The sequence below is a fragment of the Leptosomus discolor genome, chromosome 2 (assembly GCF_034619465.1).
Source record: "Leptosomus discolor isolate bLepDis1 chromosome 2, bLepDis1.hap2, whole genome shotgun sequence".
In the NCBI taxonomy this organism is placed as follows: Eukaryota; Metazoa; Chordata; class Aves; order Leptosomiformes; family Leptosomidae; genus Leptosomus; species Leptosomus discolor.
Window position 1 is genome coordinate 119262880 of NC_141392.1, and position 21044 is coordinate 119283923.

The 21044-nt window shown below is 44.7% G+C and overlaps 1 protein-coding gene across 2 annotated transcripts in view; it reads left to right on the plus strand.

Annotated features, from left to right (window-relative positions):
* KLHL29 (kelch like family member 29) overlaps positions 1-21044 on the plus strand; it is a 253368-nt gene that overhangs the window by 197788 nt on the left and 34536 nt on the right. For both annotated transcript variants that reach the window (XM_086461618.1, XM_086461619.1), the window contains 3 exons: positions 3337-3596; positions 16490-16688; positions 19795-19977. In XM_086461618.1, coding sequence (XP_086317744.1) covers positions 3337-3596; positions 16490-16688; positions 19795-19977 — 642 coding nt within the window. The remainder of the gene's footprint in view (positions 1-3336; positions 3597-16489; positions 16689-19794; positions 19978-21044) is intronic.

Consider the following 21044-nt stretch of genomic DNA (forward strand, 5'->3'; position numbering starts at 1 on the left):
TCCACCTATCTCCTGTCTCCACATGCTTTTTGACACTAGTAGGAATACTTGAGCAATAAGATCCCCATCAAAAAGTACACAGAGTGTGATAACGAAATGCATGTTTTATGCTAATTTTATTGATATCCAAGTCATCATCTAGAAACCATCTCTAATTAAAAATACAATACTTAATGCACACAGAGGGGGCTTACATCATACTCTTACTGCAATCTCGCTGAGTAATCCTTCCTACAATCCATCTATCTATGACTTTATCTCAAGTCGTCCCACTTGCAGAAGTGCGGCCTTAGCAGTCTGCCTGGCTGATTATGTTATGATGACTCTGCACAGGATCGCATTCCAAAAGCACATCTAACACAAGTGGAGAGTACTGGCTGCTGATCTGCAATATTGTGACACACACAGAAACAAATACGCTATCCAGCTCTGTCTCAAAGTACTGAGAACCTGCTAGATTACACCTGGTATCTTTAAAAGTCCGCACATAAGTCTGTTATGAACTGTCCTTGAGCGCTGGGAATAACTTAGTAGTCAGCAGTTGTATTCTGAATGGACTCAAGGTGAAACTGCACAAAAATGTGTTATTACAAGTCCAGTGTCACTGTGGCAAAACCAGCAATTCTTGTAAACATGTCAGCGTCCAAAGGGAAATGGCTCAGAAGCAGATGGAGCAGAACTGGTCCTTGGGTGTCTTTGTCATGTCAGCATCCAGAAGTGCCCCTAGATTGCAGTCACTTGGGAGGGGCTGTATTATATATATCGGGAGTCTATATCTAAGTAGTCATGCAGGCTCCCTTTATAGTTAGTGAAGAATAACAGGCATTGGTAAGACGTGGTTCTGCTCACCTTGAAGTCATTATCCAAAATATTACCAGATTCATCCAAAATATTACCAGCTTCCTTCTTGGAATTGTATGTTTTTGACTTTACAGGATACTTATGTGGTTGCTCAGTTGCACCATAGACAGCTGGCATCAAGAGAGATCAATCTTGCCCCCAATTTTGAGTCAGAGGTGAAAAATAGAGGATGTGGATTTTTCTGTTCACAGGATAGAGATTTTCCGTACTTCCTGTAGCTGTTGCCCCAACCTCTGTCTTGCTCACCTGCAATGAATCCCTCTAGTTTACATGCCAGCCCTTACCTTAAAAAGACATCACTATGCCCACCTTGCTGTGGTGTTCATCAAATCAAAAGTGATGAAGTGCAAAGAAGTGTGTCACCAGCCTCCTGAGCATACCCCAGTCTGCATCTCCCTGGCACCCCTCCTTACAATACTGGCTGAATCAGACAGGGATAATGTTGTTCAGGTCTGCCACTGAGCGGTTTCTCAGGGAAGAGGAAGGAGTGAAGCCTAAAGGGACAAGGTGGAACTGCTTGGACACCAGTGTACCAGGCTGCATCAGTCACCCAGCATTGTTAGAGGTAGAAAAACCTGTCCAGATTAGAAGAAACTCGTTGTGACCAGAGCTTTTTCTGACCTATGCCACAGGCTCAGCTGGGGATGGTATGGGAATCTCTCCTGACAGAGGCAGATCCAGGCCCTTGAAGGCAAGGACTCATTCTTGCAAGTCTTTCCCTCATGCTCTAGTAAATGTCTGCTTAATGATTCAAACTTGATTATTACCTTTATTATAAACCCTGTGAGGATAAGGTGGAGCAACATCAGGTTTGTCTTTGGCTTGAGAGTTTGCCAAGCAATGATGAGAGTTTTGGGCTCTGTTAGATGATTATTTTACCCCCAGCCATATGTATACATGAAACTGTGCCAACAGACAGAACCAAGAAACCTGGAAGAGGGGTTTGGTTCTTTTTTTTTTTTTTTTTTTTTTTGAAAAGAAGAAATTTTGGGAGCTTTTTGCTTCGTAGCTATCAGTTTGCAGCCTGTCTCTGGGCTGTCTTTGAGTGACAAAATCTACTGACAGCAAACAGTGCCACTGCTCCAGTCTGCTTGAAGAAATGGGCTCCTTGGAGTTGGTACAATCAACTGATGCAAAATGAGATAACCTAGTTTCAAGATTGCTGGATCTGTAAAAGAAAATAAAAAGAGTTAGGGAAAAAAACAAAACAAAACAAAACAAAACACAGAACTCCTAATCTCATGCCATGTTAAAAAAAAAAAAAAAAAAAAAAAAAAAAGTCAGTCTTAATCCTGTTTAAATAAAAGCCACATATAGATAGTGTGCAGGTTTTAAATCTGATGAAGGCAGAAGCTGGATGGGAAAAAATCCCTGAGCATTTCCAGCAGAAGCAATCTGATGGGAGTTTTGTTTGAAGAGATGTGGGGCTATCACACATTCCTGTCCAGTGCTCTGAAATAGGATATAACACTGCCCAAATGTGATCTACTTCTCCTCTGACAGCACAGAAGCCTGCCACTGGTACTGATGCTTTTGTGATCTATTGCAGTCTGTCTCTCTCTTGTTTTATTTTTTTTCTTGGTCCTATATCTTAAAAGAATGTATTCTGCCTATTAGTAGTGGCTTGGTTAACAAAAGCTGAGAAGAATCGGAGAGTTTCTCTTATAAACGTCTGAAATTGATGGGATTTTCTTCAGAATAGCTGAAAAGGGAAAAAGTACAGTCGAATGTATGGTGTAGCACACTTTTAACGCAAAGCTACACACTGTGCCGTTACTTCTGTTTGCCGGGTAGGAGATAATGCTGTCTCCTCTGTGCGTGATTTTCTTTGAAACCCACTACACAACATTTAACAGAAGGCGTTAGTATAATCTGTGTTTTGCATAAGGGATGTCATCACATTCAGCAGCAACAAAGTTCCTTTGAAAAAAAAAAAAAAGGAGGGGGGAGGATTTTTTTTTTTTTATTTGAAGTAGCTTAGTAGCTGAACAGGGCAAAAATTATCATAAAGCGACTGCAGCATCCTCAGAAATGTCCTTAGTGCTGTTTGCATTTATTCTTAAGTGTCTGCACTGGCGTTTACATCTTTGCTGTTTCTTAAAGCAACATTGTAGGCGGTAGGAATAGCAGCAGTCTCTTGGCTGGGTTCCCGTCCCTTGGGAAGCCCCAGACACTATTATGTCAGTAGGTTTCCCCAGTGCCTTATGAAGCCTTACACGAAAAGCAAACTCAGAAAGTGCATTTCTGTCCCCATCCCCAGCTCAGTTGTTAGACAGACTTTGATTTTTGTAATTTAAACCCCAACCCTAAAGTAACCCAGGGCACTGCTTCTAATTAACACCCTGGAATTAATTAGGGTTGGAGGTTTGTCTGTGGCACTTACTTTTTCATGATCTCGGTAAAAATGTGGACCTTGCTTTTCATAATATTCACTTGCTTTTTTTTTTTTTTTTTTTTTCCCATTGCTCCTTTTAGAAAAACAGCTGACTGCTAGCAACTGCTTAGGAATATTAGCCATGGCTGAAGCCATGCAGTGCACTGAACTATACAACATGGCCAAAGCATACGCCTTGCAAATTTTCCCAGAGGTGGCAAACCAGGAAGAGATCCTTAATATCTCAAAAGACGACTTCATTTCCTACATGTCCAATGACAGCCTGAACACCAAAGCAGAGGAGCTGGTGTATGAAACAGTGATAAAGTGGATTAAGAAGGACGCTGCAATCAGAGCTCAGGTAAAAATAATCTCAGCAGCCTCACTTCGCTCTGTTCCCATGAATGCCTCTTTTAAAATAGAAACTATCCCCATGCAATTTTAAACATGAGGGTGCATAGGAGATGGGGTGGGCAGTTCAGATTAAAAAAAGAGAAAGGGAATGTAGGCCATGCACAAAATGTATGTAATTTCAAAATCTGATCCCCATACCTGATCATTTAGAATCAAAGTCTTGTTTGTGACATCCATGGTACAAATCTAGGGCCTCGAGTTGTTGGCTGCAGGCTCGGTCAGAAACAAATCAGGAAGCATTAGAGTTGTGTGAGATGCTGCTTTAAGAAGGGGATGTGGGATGTGTTTTAGTAACAGTGGGAAATAAAAATCTGTCAGAAAAATCTGTATTTGTTTTGATGCCACATACTGAATGAGTATAACTTCACTACCTAAAAAGAAAGATTCTGTATATTTATTGGCTGCTTAGATAACCCCTTGGGTGTTACATATTTATTAGAGTTAGCCTTTCCTCAACCATCTGAACCATGCAGTCTGCTCTTGACTAAAGAAACTAAGTGTATTTCTTTGCCCAGCACTGTCTCCACATTAAAGCTAGGAGCAGTGACTGTTTGGAGGCTGATGATTGTCCTTGGGACCAGAAGACATCCCTGGTGATATTTAAAACGCTGCCACTTGCCTTCAGTGCAGCTCTTGCACGTCAGCTTTTGTGGGCAGTGAATTGTGGTGGTCTGAAGCCCAAACCTCTCCATTTGGAGACCAGTTGTCCCCACAGACCCCAGAAGGGGAAGGTTGTTTTCCCCCTTTGCCCTCCTTTGGAGGCCAAAGTTGCTGGCTTATCCTGGCAAGGCCAACTTCTGTTGATCCCCAGTCAGTTTGGGCTGGTTTAAGGAGGACAGTCCAGTTGCTTATGGACCAGACTGGGACTCGAGGAAGCACTTGGCCATGCACTGTTGATGCCATCCCACATCATGAAAGGATGTACCTTCTTTTTTCAAATGGGAATTCAAGCACCTAAACGTGCAATGGGATGTTAAATACATCATTGGATGTGATCTGGAGCAGCTGCATCTCTGTTCCTCACCTGAAAAGTGGGAGAAATAGCATTTCCCAGCCTCCCTGCGCTGCTGGATGAGGATAAGAGCATTAAGGATGGTGAGGCACTCCATGCCAGGCCAAGCCTTGCTGCCTGTGCCCCCTGTGCTGCCACTGCTGGCTCAGCCCCTGGTCCCCGCCAGCAGCCTGCAGCCCCCAGGGCCTTTCTCCAGACTTGTCCTGCCCTGTGCGAGCAGGTGATGTAGCTCAGCAGGGCAATCCTGTGCTGGGGACCCGCCGCTCTCTCTGACTACCTCCTCCATTTAGTATTGCCTGATATTATTATTGCCTAAAACATTTACAGAATATCATTGATTTAATGAAATGGGCCCCTTTTTGGCTCTCGCTGGCCTTGAAAAACACACTGTTTTACAGAGTATTTCCCTGCTTGCTTAAAGTTTGATGACAGCATTCAGGTCTGTGCAGCTCTGAGCTCTGAACCTAATGCAACCTCGGGGATTATTCCCAGGGGCCGGAGTACGGGAGCCCTGCGGCAGGAGTCTGTTTGCCTGGTGCAAACAGAAGGTGTCACTCACCAGGCGGTCCAGGTTACGTCCTCAAAATTGCCGGTTTAAATATTTCCTTCTGCGCCCTGCTGCGGTGATGTTATGAATTTATTTTTTTAAGTGGTGGTTTTTCTAGACCCCTCTTGCTGCTTCCACCACTGCCATCTCCTCCTCCCTTCCTTTCCTGTTGTGGTTATGTTGGTTTTCTGGGGTTTTTTTATTTCCAAGTTGCCTTCCCCTCTGCCCTGCTTCTGCAGTGCCTTTGTAGTTTACGACGGCAGTTTTATTTGCTTCTCCAAATTTCTCTGTGGTGCTTTGGTTTCATGCATTACTTTACAAGGGCTTTTAATTTTTAATTTGTATTTATCCAGAGATGAGGGTCTTGAATAAATTAATATTAAAGATACCAAGCAGATAACTTTTTTCATGCCCAAGCCTACCACTAAACCAGTTTCTTTGGATCGTAGCTCTCACTTTTTTTATACTCTGTGCACTGCTTGATCTATTATACAGCTCTTATTTAAATAGGTACTTATTTGCTAAAAGTAGGAACTCATACTTACAATGGAAAGTACCATCTTTACAATAATGACTTCTGCATTTTCAGAGTGCTGGAACAAATAGCTCTGACAGTGCATAGGAAGGAAAATAGACCTAAATAATCTTATTTCTGATAAAGATGATGAGTGAAAATTTGTGCTTGGTGTGCAGCAAGGCCCACCATGCCAGGAACTGCCCAAGCTCCGATGAGATGCGCAGGCTGCTCAGAGCTTTGCAGAACTGGGCAACCATGGCAATACCAAATGCAGGATGGATCTTCTTGCAGGAGCTCTGCATGGATAGTTTGACTTTATTCACAGTTCGATCAGAGGGATTTACTCAGCTCTCTTTAGACTCTTTGGGGTGGGGAACCAGCATGTGGAGGACACCAGCGCAGCAACAGGATTGTTGCTTCTGCACCCGGCTGGTGGCTGTTGGGAGGGTTGCTGGAGAGGTTTTAGCCATGAATTGCAACAGCCCCAAGACATCACTCCTGCTCTACTGAGCTCCTCTCAGGTGACCAGCCTGGTTTTATTTCTCTCTCCCAAAGGCAGTCCTGGCAGTTAAATCTTTCAGAGCCTGGATTTCCAGGGCCCACACTTTCTTCCTATCTCCCATCTCCCTTTGCCTGACAGGACAGGCTCTATCATCACATTTTTATTTTCAATACCTCCAACAGCAGGTGATTAAAATGCATCTCGGGCAGCTTCTTCCAAGCACTGGAGTGGTGATTCTCCCAAAGGTGGATGTCTGGCAGAAACAGGGAAAGGTCTGTGCTCTTCGTCTCACCTGCGTGTCCATCTTCTCTGGCAAACCCTGGCAGGGGCTCACTCAGCAGAGACATCCCCACAGAGGAGCTTGGAGCAGGAGCCTTCTCTCTAAATCAGCACCCTCTGCCCCCAGGGCACCTGCAGCCCTCCAAAACTCCGTGTGCTTTAATGGCTTCGTGTCACTCTGGAGTGCAAGCTTATGCCTGGGGACAGTAAATCTCACCACTTGAGTTCCCCACACGGCAGCTCCTTGTGCCACACTCTTATGACAACTTATCCATCGCTGCCTCCCCTCCTGTCCAGATCCCTTTCTGAGAGCCTCTGGGAAGGAGATTTTTCAACAGAGCGTCCTGTTCTCCTGGAAGGGTGTTAAGTTTGCTATCCTCCTGCTCTTCTTTGTCTTTCTAAAAGGTCTTCTTCAGATATCTAATTATTTCTGCTTTTGTTAATTCTTTCCCCACCAGGCTGGAAGGCAGTGGCAGGGAAAGAACCAGGATTTGCTTGCAAGGCAACTTGAAAAGCTGTGTTCTGGCTGACTTTTAATTTTGCAAATTGTCCTCGTGCAAAGTCTTATGCTTATAAATGTTCTCTGTGGCATTACAAATAAAAAGGCATCCGAGCCTTGTTACAAAAGGAGAAGAACAGTGCTTTAAAGGTTACTGATCCGTCTACCTACAACAGAAAGGCAGTTCAGATAATGACATATGTCTTAAGCTAGGATTTGGTAAATAACTGTATCCAGTGCGTTGGAGCAGCACACCAGCTGATATGGTAATGTTTATGGAGCTATTTTAGTGCTGCTGGTAGTGCAGATGCATAAAATCGGTCTAACCAGAAACAGCAGCCTGTGATGTGACATCTGGACTAAGTAGGTAATTTCCTGTACCAGTGGACACAGAGCACTGGTTGTAGGAGTCACCTTGATTGCTTGTCACTGAGTGGAAAGCCTGCAGTCAACTGACACATCTGGAAACACTGAATCTACTGGGTTTTTTCTATTTATTTCTCTTCCTGACTGACTGACAAGATTGTAGGGTTTATCCTAACAGTTATCCCCTTGATAAGCTTATTACAACTCCAGCAAACTCATGCAAAAAATAAATTGTATAATGGAGGCTTTACTGTCAGGAAACCAGCATGGTCTGAGCTGTCCGAACAAGCAGATTTCTGCCAGGCCCCAAGACGTCTTCACCTGAGCTCAACCCCCAGCTTTCTGCGTGGCCTTGGGCAGGTTGTTACACATTTTTTCCCCCCATTTCTTACAGTCTAAGCTGGAGGGAAGTGATGCCTCCCAGGTGGGTTGTTGGGAGGATCCAGTGGATGACTACACAGAGCTGCAGTCCCACCTGGTTCAGCATGGGAAGGGGAAGATGTGAAGTTGCTGGATATGCAGCGATTTGCTGCCTGCCCAGAGCATGGACATACCAAAGCTCATTGGAAGCTTTCCCACCTTCTGCTGCAAGTCCAAAGTTGTATCTGTTTTCTCTGACATAAAGAACATACTAACATGTTTATTAATAACAGAAAGCTTGGGAAAACAAGTTTCCCAGTCTCATGAAGCTTCCCTCTCGCCCTGAGGAGGGACAAGAAGTGAGGAGAAGACAAACATTTCAACAAGTTGCCTGGAGTACTGCTGGAAAAGAGGCAGGTACTGCGCTGATGAGTGACAAATGAGAGGCTCAGCTGACTGGCAGTCACCTTTTGTTGCAGTCTGCAAGGTTATAATCATGTGCCCTTTTTTCAAACCCTGTTTAAATTCATGGTGTCCAGCAGCAAAATGAAATGTCTCCCCCATAAAGGCATTAACAAGGCTTCTATGAACTTGTGTCCTCAGAGGCAGATTTGTCTAAACAGCATCTTCATGGTGCCTGAGAACCAGAGATGCGTAGACAAATTGGAGGTAATTTAGAGAAGAGCTACACAAATGATTAAAAGACTGAAGGAACTGATGTGAGAAAAAAAAGATTAAAAGATGTGAATATGCATGACTTGGCCTAATGACAGCTAAAGAGGGATCATCTACAAGTGTTTGAAGCCCCAAGGAGAGTCATTGCCTGGAAGGATGCAAGGGGTATAACAACAATAAGGACCACAGGGATGAATTTGAGACTTGGCAAATTAGTCTAAGCAAACACAAACCTCACCTGAAAGCCATGTCTCTGTCAGTGAGGGTAAAAAAAGGTGCTAGAAAGAAGGAGAAGACAATTTATGTCAAAAATGCTACAAATGCCCGTGAGCTATATTTTGGCAGTGACAGAGAATAGCAGTTCGGAGGCAAGATTCTGCAGAGGAAAAGGGGTTGGTAACCATGAGAGAGCAGATGGAAGACCCCTGGTCTGCAGTTAGGCTGTTGAAATGGTAGCATAATTTCTCAGGCACATTTTAGAGTCTCCAAAGTTATGCAGAAGAGTGGCTTGCTCCAAGAAAATGGAGAATCTGATGGGGACAAGCACAATCCCAACTCTGCTCTGCGGTGACAAGGAGGTAATGATATACTCAGAAGCTGATACCAAACACTAGCATGTGCAAATTACTTAAGTTCATCGTAATAGGAAATTAATCGGTCAATCAGTGTACTTAAGGGCATTGAGCTTCGGGAAAGCAGTGTTGGAATAAATATGAAAAGGAAGCTTCCAAGGGAACCTAGGTGAATTAGGCGCTAACACTCTATTACAGTTCAATTAGGCTCCTTTGAAAAGCCCAGACTACCCTGATGCTTTGAAATCCATTTGTGGGAAGAGCAGGCAAATTCAAAAAGATGCCATAATGAAAGCACAAGAAGCTCCAATTTCTCTGAAAGTGAAAAACGCAAGGGATGAGCTGTAACCCCTGTGATTTCCCAGGGACGGGCTGCTCAAAGAGCTCAGATTTAAATGAAGCTTTTGCAGAGACACTCAGAGCCTGTACAGGCTTACAGAGAGAGAAGAAAAGGCAGCAGCAGGAACACAGTCAGTGCAGGAACATGCCCTTGGCTATATATTGGAGGAAGAAACTGCATTAAATAAAAAAAAAAAAAAAAAAAAAAAAGAGGATGCAGGTGACATTAGCAGTTCCTTAAATTCCTCCCATACTACACTTTTTTTAAAAGGAATACCCTTGGCTGAAAATCTACTGAATTATTTCTCTGACGTTTAAATTGGTTTGAGGAGCACCCTGTTCTCCCAATCTCCTAAGTTTCTTCAGTTGTGGCTTTTCCAACACATTTTCCTATATTTTACAAAATATTTCTCTGCTGGGGCTGAAGCAACAGCCTTACAAAGACACACATCTGCAAGTAGCTCCTCACACGTGCTCACTTGTGTTGCCTTGTGCTGCATGTGGCCCCAGCACTCAGAACTGACCTTCAGAAACAGAATCCTTTCACACCACAGGCAAGAAGCATTTTGGAGAATTATTGCACATGGATTCACGTGTCACTGTGTTGTAGGGATGGACGCATCAGGAGTTTGCTTGGTTCTATGAAGCATCTTAGAAGCTTCAGCCATTTTATTGTTGGCAGCATGCTTTTGTGGTGCATCTGTGTGCATACAGGTGTTTGAATAGGTGACTGCCCATAAACAAAAGAAACGCCGCTCACCTCTGTAGTAATGTTTGGGGGTTTATTTGATAGAGTTTAGTCAGCAAGCTAGAGGTTGCATGGTAAGAGTGAAGTGTTTTTAAGCCTTAGGATCAGGTGAATTCCAAGTATGATGGATCAGTAATTTGCCTTCCTGCGTATTTAAAAAACTCTCATCATATTACTGCTAGAAATGCCTGCCCGTGTGCTGCTTTGCAAACGGTTCGGAGAAGAGGACAGCAGTTTGCCTTACGCAGCGCTGATGACATTACAGTGTTTAGTCAGCTGTGCTGCCATAAAGATGTCACGTTGAAACCTTATTTCAGGAAGACAGAGGGGCTGCTCTTTCCTTCTTGCTAGGTGTGAGATTTATGCACGTGGCATCCCGCCACCAAGCCACTGGCTGAACCCAGCACCCGCGAACCAGATTTTCTCTGCGTGTTTATCTCATGGTGTTATGAGGCTGCCGGATGACGTGCTACCAAGCCTTTTGGTTTCATCTGAAGGCAGCGTTGCAATTCCAAGAAGTCAATATGGGGGATTAATAAATGTACTGAGCACATCAGAGAGCTTAGGTTGGGCTTAGATGTGACCTTGGGTGTAGGAACGTGCAGGAGGTTACTGAAAACACAGTGTGTTTTTGTAAAACCCAGGGGTTAGATTTATCAAAGCAAGTACCCTCACAACCAGGCAGCAGGGCAACGCCATGAAAATCTAGCCCAAAAAGGCATATTTCTGAGAATGGCAAAGCAGTGCACGAACAGCTTTGGCTTCCTCAAACCAGCCAATTCCCTGCTGGGCTTGCACTTGGAAACTTGGAGCTGGCAATATTTTGAATATCGGGTTGGGTATCTGAATATCTGGTACCACCACTGGGGAAGCCTGGGCTAGGCTGGAGAGGGTTGCGAGGAGACCCCGCTCACGTCACCCCTCCAGTGCACCTTCTTGTATGGCCCCTGTGCCGCATCCCCAGCCGTCACCGTCGGCACAGCCCGCTGGGCGGTTCGTGAGCTGGCCGCAGGGTAGGCATCAAAGGCTAGCACAGTTTTGGGGGTTTTGGGTGGTGTTTTTTAATTAGAGTGCCCTCTTCTCATTTGAAGGAGTTTTATGCAGTGGGGGAACTGATTCTGCTTCAGATCTGTCCCTGATGGCTTCCTGTCTGAGGAGGTCCTTGCTGCAGCTCTCAGATCGGGCTGGCGCAAGCCGTGGGGCAAGTCTGAACCCAGGGTTCGTGTGAGATGACACAAATCTCCTTCGTAGCTCTCAGGTGAATCAAATATATTCCTATGTAATGATGTTTTTAAAGACTCTTTTGGAATTATGCATAAAGAGCTGAAACAGCGGTTTGTTGGAGCAAAACCCTATCGTAATGTGGGTAATGTAACTTCTGTGTTTGTATTTCTAGCTGAAGCCTATTTCTTTAGGCAGATAGCACAAAGGGTCCTTTGTAGGAAGAACAGTAAACTAGAGAGACAGATGAGTTATAAGGCATAAGGGAAACATTATTTTAACCTCTCTGGGCATTACTTCAAAAATGTTAAAAATCTTCAGAGCTTTCCAATGTAGTGTTTAAGGAGCAGGAAATTTGACTCTCTAGCAGTAAACATATTTCCTTTTAAAACTAACTGTACACTGTTGTAGCCCAAGTCTATGCAGGAGCACATTGAGAGTCCTTTTGGAGAATACCTATGAGGATTTTACTGGATTAGAGATTTGAGAATAAAAAGATTATTTTTAATGTGATACTGAAGAGGGTTTTGTAACTGAGACTTAGAAGATACCAGAACAAAGCCCACTTGCAAGCAAGCGTTCATAATACCGATATAATTAGTAGGAGAAGAAATGTCACAAAAAGTTTATCAAAGTAAATGTCCTCACTCAAACTACCAGCCAGGAACAAAAAAAAAAAAGCCACATTGAACTGTTTTATAATCTAGTTTGCTCAAGCTCTGGCCTGCCTACCGAGATGAGAGAAACTTATGTATGAACAGATTATTAGGGAAAGGCTTGAAAGGGTCACCTTCAAGGTGTAGTGGATCATGTTGATCATATATTCCTCTGAGTCAACACTGACCCAATGATAACATTTAGGCTTCCTCATAGCGTGACTGCGACCTTCTGAGTACAGTACCAAGGGCAAATGGAGGCGAAAATTCCCACCAGAAGAGAGAATTAATCACCCTCCAGTTTGGGTTGACATCTGGTTGTAGACATCTCAGTGTGGCATGGTCTGAGGCATGGTCTGAGAAACACGCTCCCTTTCCCAGGAGCTGATGGCTCACGGTTTTAGGCCAGAAGGGGACATTGATATTCTCTGCTTCCCCTGGTGCGTGAGGCATCCTCTCAGCTCGGATTGCTCTGGGGACCGTGTTAAGTGTGTTGACTGAATCTCTATTAATTATAACATGAGTTTACACATGTCTAGCTGACAAGCAAACACTTGCTTGTATGTGCCTGTTTAGGTGTCTGAATCTAGAGCTGAATCTCTCCCCTGAAATGTTTCAGTAATTAAGGAAAGATAAGATCTTCTAAGATTTTCTTTCCCTGTTTTTTACGAAACACACTTGTGATTGCAGGCTGCTTGAAGACCCTGCTTGCACTTCAGCCACTGAAATAGGTGCCTTGAAGTAGGTCAGATAGCATCTCTCGAAAGTCACTACTCAACTGTGTCCCCAGTGACTTTCCAAAAACCCTTTGCTCATGTAGTAGCGGTGTCCTGGCTCCTGCAGAATCACCCCAGCTGTGCACAGCACTGCGGGGGTATCCAGCAGCAGGACTACTCAGCAAGTTTATGGACTAGATCTTCTGCTGTGTGCAAAGACCAAGCAGCTCCCTTCATCCAACGGGAGCTATGCTGAAAAACCAGTCCTGATGGTGTTCAAAAACTTCCCTAGCATTTTAAACAAATTCATTAGATTTTTGCATAATAGTGTCAATTTTCAAGGAGCTGAGGCATGGTCGCCCATATTTATGAGTTGATAACTCCTAATTTTAGGCCAGAAGGGACATATTAATAGTCTCTGCTTCACCCTGGCAAGCGATGCATGTTGTAGAGTAGTCGTAAGTGATTCCCAGCAAAGACTTGAAAAATATTTCTACTTGTCCAGCCAAGTAGAGAGAAGAAAATATCCTTGGAGTTACAGGTGCAAACTGCAACTCCAGGGACTCGAGATTGTTGTCTGCTGAGTTTGACAATGTGCCCTGCGCAGATATTCTTCTAGTTTAATAAAAACCAGTAACATCAGTAGGTGCAGTAGATATTTCATAGCTACGTAAGGAACAACGGAAAGACAAGAGAGAATGGAGAGCAAATAACAGATGGTAAGGAGGTTGAAATGCTTTACCGTGCTTATTCCAGTCTTAAATGAAAAGGATAATAGTAACAGGATATTTAGTACAATCATAGCTAACAGAGCTAGGAAGCCTCCATGAGGGAGAATCAAAAAGAAGACGAGTGCTGATTGCCTAAATCACTTGAATATTCTTAAATCAGTGAGGCTAAATGAAATTCACCCTTGACTATAGTGCTTAAAAGAGGTGATGCGAAAAGCCATTGGTTTATAAAAGCCTCTCCTGTCTTCTAGAGACGCTGCGATGGTACATACTCCTCAGATCCCTTGGTGAAAAACACTGCGATTCTATGTACCCTTAATGCTATCAGCAACGAGCCCGAGTCGCGACAGCGCACAGTCGTGCACACACGCACAGAGCCGGCTTTTTCTAGCTGTTTGAGTAGAGGGAAGAGTAAGAGTGAAAAGTGACATCGGTTTTGATATGTGACATTAACTTTCAAGCTGATGAAAGGGAGCAAGATGTTCTAATTATTATTCCCCTTCAAAATAAGCCACAAGCTCAGACAAAAGAGGAGAGAGAGCAGGGGGGAGAAAATCCAGGAGAGAAACAGAATGACATTTTCTCACTTACCTAATTAAAGCAAGGTGGGCCAGTGAGAGGGAGAGCTCGCCGTGCTCAGGCAGCGGCACTGCCCCATTTATTCTGGGAAAGGTGGGAGATGGAGGCAGTCACTCTGCTGGGCCTGTGGGAATTGTCTATCCCTGCCGGAGAGGAGCTCTCTTCCCAGTGCTGATTCACACTCTACTACGGGACATCGTGGTGCCTGTTGAACCCCGTGTCCCAGTTTAGTGGCACAACTCTTTGTGCCTGTGTTCTGCATTGCTTCGTGTTACAGCTGCTTCCAGCACAGACCTGCCTCGGGAACATCAGGGGCAGCTCTGGTGTGTCCCACCACACCAAGGGAAGGTGCTGGTTCTGCTATACATATATATATATATTTTACAACTTTATTTAAACTGCCCTTTAGCGACTCGTGCTGCTTCCTGAGCAGGCTGTAGTGGGGATTAACCTCCCCTGTGGGGGTTGTCTGACTCGGCCCTGTATACCCGCTATCCGCATTATTCCCATGTCCTGATGCCACATTTCGTCTTGGCTCCCATGTAAGGTTAAACGCCTCCAACCTTCTTAAAAAAAGCACTTCCTGAAATCAGAGCTTTGCCACCCACTGCCATATGTCCACTGCTCCCTCTCCTACAAGGTACCGTTTAATGACATTAAGATATCTGCAGCCAAGTGCCTGACATTTGTGACTCCAGGGAAGGGGAGCAGCCGTTTTACCTCCTAGAAAGTGTCTTAGAAATGGATTTCAGCAAGGGAAAAGAGAGAAGTGTCTTCTTTTCTGGTTTGGAGGCTGATGAAGTGATCTCAAGCCCTACTCGACCCCGGGCCACACCAGAGGTAATAACAAGGAGCCATGGACTCACCACTCACATGGGATTTTTTCCAGAAGATGAGCACTGTCATTTTTCTGTGCCTTTTGCATTACTTCTCTTTTTCATCTGCAAACAACTGCAGGGTGGCCAGACCTGAACTCTTTGGGCTGTACCTAAAATTGCTGGCCCCGCTGTCAGAGAAGGCTGGTGAGCAGGGGGCTAGGAGTCAGCCAGAGATTGTGGTCATCTTCCTGCTGCCATGTGGGGTTCAGCTCCCCATGGGTAATCACATCCTCGCTTTGACTGGGCTTATAACAGGCTGATGTGGCTCTTTGGCAGGACAGCAGTGTGAATTGCTGTTGGGAGGAGAAATCCTGTTTTCCTCTCAGATGAAGCCTGCTTCTTCGGTTTGGGTGGGAAAAGGGGAAGCCCTGGAAGCATTCCCAGGTGTTACTGCATCCTCACCTGCCTGTCCAGCCCATTATCTGGCTCAGGCCACATCCCTGCCCTCCCATCTCGCTGTGCCCCCGCCTGATTCCCATCCCTGCTCCTGCTGTGACTTGGCTCTCATGTGCTGCAGGAACAGGCTCGCTGCTGAAAAAGAAAGCGAGAGCCAAGTAGCTTCTGGAAGACCAGAGGCATCTGCAGGGCAGCAGATGCTGCTGGCGCCCAGCATTTCTCAGGACCAGTCACACGGACCTCAGGAATATTTATTTGCATCCTGGCCTCAATCCCAGTTGGGATCTTTGGATGCTGTCGCTATATGAATATTTATTACAACAGATGATTATCTTTTCTTGCTGCGCAGCCTTAGTTTGAATCCTGTTTGTGTGCGTTTCTTCTCGAGAACCATGCTTTCCTATTACTCTGCTTTTCACTGTACTGTTGTTCTGTGTTGTGATATAACCAATTATATATAAAAAGAACAATCTGGGGATGGACTCTTGGTTTTTCAATTGCAGTTTTCTCTCTTGGGGTTTTGTTCTGCTTTAAGCCATGTTCAGTGACAGACAGCTTCATTTGCTTGGGTGTTCTTTACCCTCCGAGGTTTAATGTATTTATTTAGAAGATGAAACTTACTGTCAGTATTTGTATAGCACCCTCTGGAGTCTGACTTTCCCAAAATATAGAGCTACATTATTTGTTTCACCAGCACATAAACCCTATTAATTAAAAGATTTTTAGCAAATTGGCTGATATTATTCAGTCTCTGCCATAGCAGTTATTGAAATCCACCCTATTTATAGGCTTTTGTTTAACATTTACAGTGCCAGAAAATACTTGTTTGGGGGTTTTTTTTGCAGTGCAACAACCACACTCACATACACTCACATTTCAAGGTTAATTCAGAAGATTCCAAAGGTTACTGTATGTCTCCACTGCACAAGATGTTGCATTCAGCCTGAGTTCAGAATGAGTTTTCATTTCAAAAGTCCCTCCATACAGTGCTATATAACAAGAGTTGCCACCTTTTGAAGATTATTTTCAGTCTCCTGGGACCAAAAGCAGCCTGGGTTGGTGAGCACTGAGGGCTGCGTTGTCTCTGTCCCACACGATCACTAGGCAGGGCTTGTATGCAGCATCCATGACAAACATCTTTCCAGGCTGGGTAACGAGATGGTCTGCAGGGAAGGAGGCGGAGATGCCAAGTGGCTGAGCTCTGGCATGAAGGCTGCAGCGTGCTATTGTTTTTTGCCCCCTCACAGTATGCTGCGGAGTTGCTGGCAGTGGTGCGCCTCCCCTTCATCCATCCCAGCTATCTGCTAAATGTTGTTGACAACGAGGAGTTGATAAAGTCTTCAGAGGCTTGCCGGGACCTAGTGAACGAAGCCAAACGTTATCACATGCTGCCACACGCCCGACAAGAGATGCAGACGCCCAGGACCCGGCCCAGGCTCTCTGCAGGTAAAGCAAAACTTCTTTCAACAACACTAGTTCCCTGGTCTGACCATTCCTGGACGTGGCCAGGACTCGCCCTGGGGTGGGGCACAGACCTCAGGTCCTTCCCTTAGCTCCTTCTAAGAGCCTGATGATATTTCAAGCTCGATTTTCCATTTCTACTTTGCTCCAGCATTTAGGAGCCTCTCCCAATGGTCAGACGTGGGTGTTTAGATGTATGCTACTGCAACAAGATCTAAAAGGAGCCTAATTTTTGGGAGTTACTATCTTTGGTGGTGAACGTGACATTCCCCCATTGTCCTGAAAGTGAGCCGCTTGCCCTCTGTGCCGCAGTTTCTCTAGCTGCGAAAATAGGTGAATAATTTGCTTCTTTGCCATTCAGCCTCTTGTGAGGAGGATCTGACTAATATTCATAAAACACCTTTACTTTCACAGCTCTGTATAAATACATTATTTTCATATGGTGAGTCTTACAATACAGTTCAGGCTGTTTGCGGCCTCCAAGACAAATGGATCACACATGATATATTACCTTTTAAAAACCTAGCAGCTACGGAGAACCATGTCTCTTCAAAAAGTTTCTTACCTGAGGAATGCATGCATTTTACTTTTTTTAAAAATACATGCAAAAAAAAAACAAGTGCCGAACTTGCCAGCAAAGCCCGTATCATGGTGATGTGAGAAATACCCTAAATATTTGCTGAACAGAGTGGTGCAAATACCATATAGGAAAACTGCATCCAAGAAGGAGTCAGATGAAACAGGTGAATTGTTTCAACACGCTGCCTGTACTTCTGCCTCCCGTAAGTACAATCACAAAGCCAGGCAAAACTTTCTGTCGCTGCCACTAATGCTAATGTGGCACGGAGATGGCATAGCAAACCACGGCATTTGCAGCTTCTGGAGACTGCCTCATCAAGGCACCTTTCAGAACGATGAAATGTAGAGGACTTTCAATAACAATCTACCTTAAAAAGTCTTTCATTGAAGACAACTAAAGGTGTGATGTTTGAAGGGATTTTTGAAAAGTGCTTATTATATGTATATAAATTTGTAGGTGTAATATGATCCATTTCCAGAAGCTTGTTGATGAGGGAAAAGTGATTCTCTTAGGGTAAGAGAGGGTGATTATAGTTTTTTAGGTCAGAGTCTAATTATATAGAATCATGTTATTTTGCATATCAACAGCATTCATGTAGGCACAAAGGATCTCTAAACACCCTTTGTGAACTTGCTGCAGCATGTCACATGCCCTCTCGAGGTCATTGATTATAATCAAGTTATGTCTTGCACAGGTGATTAGATTTTCTGGTATGGTGCAAAAATAATGATCTCTTGTTACTGAGAAATATTTATTTAAAACTGTACAGCACTTTAACTTAATAACTTTTAAGAGAGTAACCTTGCTTGAATGACACATTTTTTGAAAACGCTGATGAAGAATGACGATAATCCATTACTCTGAAGACGCATTTCTCTCCACTGCAGCTCCTAATCTCTCATGCTGGCAATCTCACTTGTGCACTTCTGACCCGGCCACCCGTGCACACTTGTCTCTAGGCTGGGCACCGTAACACCTCGCAGCAACGGGTCCGGCCGCAAGCACAGCTCCCGAAATGGCAGTTCCTTCCAGCTCATGGCCACATGGTCCTGCTTCTGAGCCTACTTGTCCTGGCAACAAATTGCACTGGGACTAACAATTGCTGCAGAAAGATTTTTAACACTTCTGCTAAATGCAAAATGCGAACTATCCCCAGCACTTGACTTTTGGGGCTGGAGACAAAGAATGTCCTAGAGTTAAACCGTGACACATCACTGTGGGGATGTCTGGAGTAACACTTGGATAGATCACATTTGATCTCCCCTGTGAGGACAGGCTGAGAGAGTTGGGGTTGTTCAGCCTGGAGAAGAGAAGGCTCCTGGGAGACCTTAGAGTGGCCTTCCAGTGCTGAAAGGGGGCTGCAGGAAAGGTGGGGAGGGACTCTTGATTGGAGAATGTAGTGATAGGACGTGGGGTAATGGTTTCATACAGAAAGAGGGAAGCTTTAGGTTAGATATCAGGAAGAAGTTATTCACTACAAGGGTTGGTGAGACACTGGAGCAGGTTGCCCAGAGCAGCTGTGGCTGCCCCCTCCCTGGCAGTGTTCAAGGCCAGGCTGGATGGGGCTTTGAGTGACCAGGTCTAGTGGAAGGTGTCCCTGCCCATGGCAGGGGGTTGGAACTAGATGCTCTTTAAGGTCCCTTCCAACCGAAACTGTTCTGTGATTCTACGCTTCTATGACAGCTCTGGCTGTGAAGTGGGAATAAAAACTCTGAGATGTGGATTGCAAAAGTTTTGTCTTTTACACAAACAGAGAATTTGGCTTGCTGTAGACCCTGCGTGTTATGGGCTTGGGGGAGCTGTTCAAGCACAGATAAATCTCAGTTAATAATTATAGTAGGGCAGAAGTCATCTCTGTCACGTTTCCTAGCACACTAAGACCCTGATCCATGGCTTGAGCATGTCATCTACATCTAAACCTGCTTCCTCTGGGAAAAGCACAAAAATTAAAAAAACCACCCCACCAGAAAAAGGTATGTTAACAGAGTATATGCAGAGAGAAGATCAGGATGAAGAGCCATAACCGTAGCCTAAATCTCCTCCAGACATTAGCTTTTAGTGTGAGAACATGGTCTTCAGGTTAAAGTCCAAATATACTTTCTCTGGATAATGGCCAAGCTGCAAAGCTATCACAATCCTTGACAAACTTCCCATTTTCTTCAGTGAAACAGGTATTAGCTACACGCATGTTTCACTCAAGGACTGTTGAAGTCAATGGACATCTTCCCATGGAATTACCTTTTTATTTCTTTTCCCTTCAAGTTTTGCCCAGATGGCATGTTCCCTCCCAAGTTCTCCCAAGCATGTTCATAGTGTCATTCCTCACCCACCACCTCCCCACACACACACACTCCCTTTTTTCTCACCCTTCTTAGTTTGATTGCACAGCCTAAAACAGATTTATATATGGTACATTAAAATTACCCTGACTGACGAGTATTTTTTAATAGGCTCCTGCCTGGTTGAGAGATGATACTTTTTTATCATTTAATTTTCTTACTTCAATCCTAGGTGTAGCCGAGGTAATAGTCTTAGTTGGGGGTCGTCAGATGATTGGCATGAATCAACGTGCTTTAACAGCGGTCACTTGCCTAAATCCTCAAAACAACAAGTGGTACCCGTTGGCCAGCCTGCCGTTCTATGATCGAGAGTTTTTCAGCGTGGTCAGCGCTGGGGACAACATCTATCTCTCAGGTAAGCAGCAGATTTCATAGAAATGTAGAACCACAGAATGGTTTGGGTTGAAAGGGACCTTTAAAGATCACCTAGTTCCATCCCCTGTGCCGTGGGCAGGGACATCTCCCACTACACCAGGTTGCTCCAAGCCCCATCCAACCTTGCCTTGGACACTGCCGGGGAGTGGGCAGCCACAGCTTCTCTGGGCAACCTGTGCCAGTGCCTCACCACCCTCATAGTAATAAATGTCTTCTTTGTGCTCAGTCTAAATCTTTTAACTGTTACCTCTGGTCCTTTCACTACAGGCCTAGTAAAAAGTCTCTCTCCGTCTTTCTTACAAACCCCCTTTAAGTACAGAAAGGCCGCAGTAAGGTCTTCCCAGAGCCTTCTCTTCTCCAGGCTGAACAACTCCAACTCTCTCAGCCTGTCCTCATAGGAGAGATGTTCCAGCCCTCTGACCACTTTTGTGCCCCTTTTCGACCTGCTTGAGCAGGTCCATGTCTTTCTTACACTGGGGACCCCACAGCTGAACACGGTACTCCAGGTGGGGTCTCATGAGGGTGAAGTAGAGGGGGAGAATCACCTGCCTTGACCTGCTGGCCACGCTTCTTTTGACGCAGCCCAGGATGTGGTTCGCTTTCTGGGCTCATTTCCAATTTTTTGTCCACCAGTATTCCCCAGTCCTTTCCACAGGGCTGCTCTCAATCCATTCATCCCCCAGACTTACTGGACTGGAAGAAAAGTTGCCTCCTTACAACACAGGCAACACAGACAAAGAAGGACATGACAGAGTTTTATCCAGCTGCTCCTGGGAAAAAAAAAAAAAAAAAAAAAGAGGAGTGGGAGGGAGGTTGGGAGAGACGGATTTCCCTGCTTTTATCACTCTCCATTTCTCTGCAGCATTAACGTTCTCTCAAAGCAGTCAACAGCAATATTTTGCAGTTGCAATGTGAAGAAAATAGGTCTGACAACCATCAAGCATGCAAAGAGGTTTCACTGCCATAGAAACACAATTTAAAATACTGGCTGTAGTTGAGTCTAAATGGTGGGTTATGGAATTTGAGACAGATAGGCTGAACTGCTGA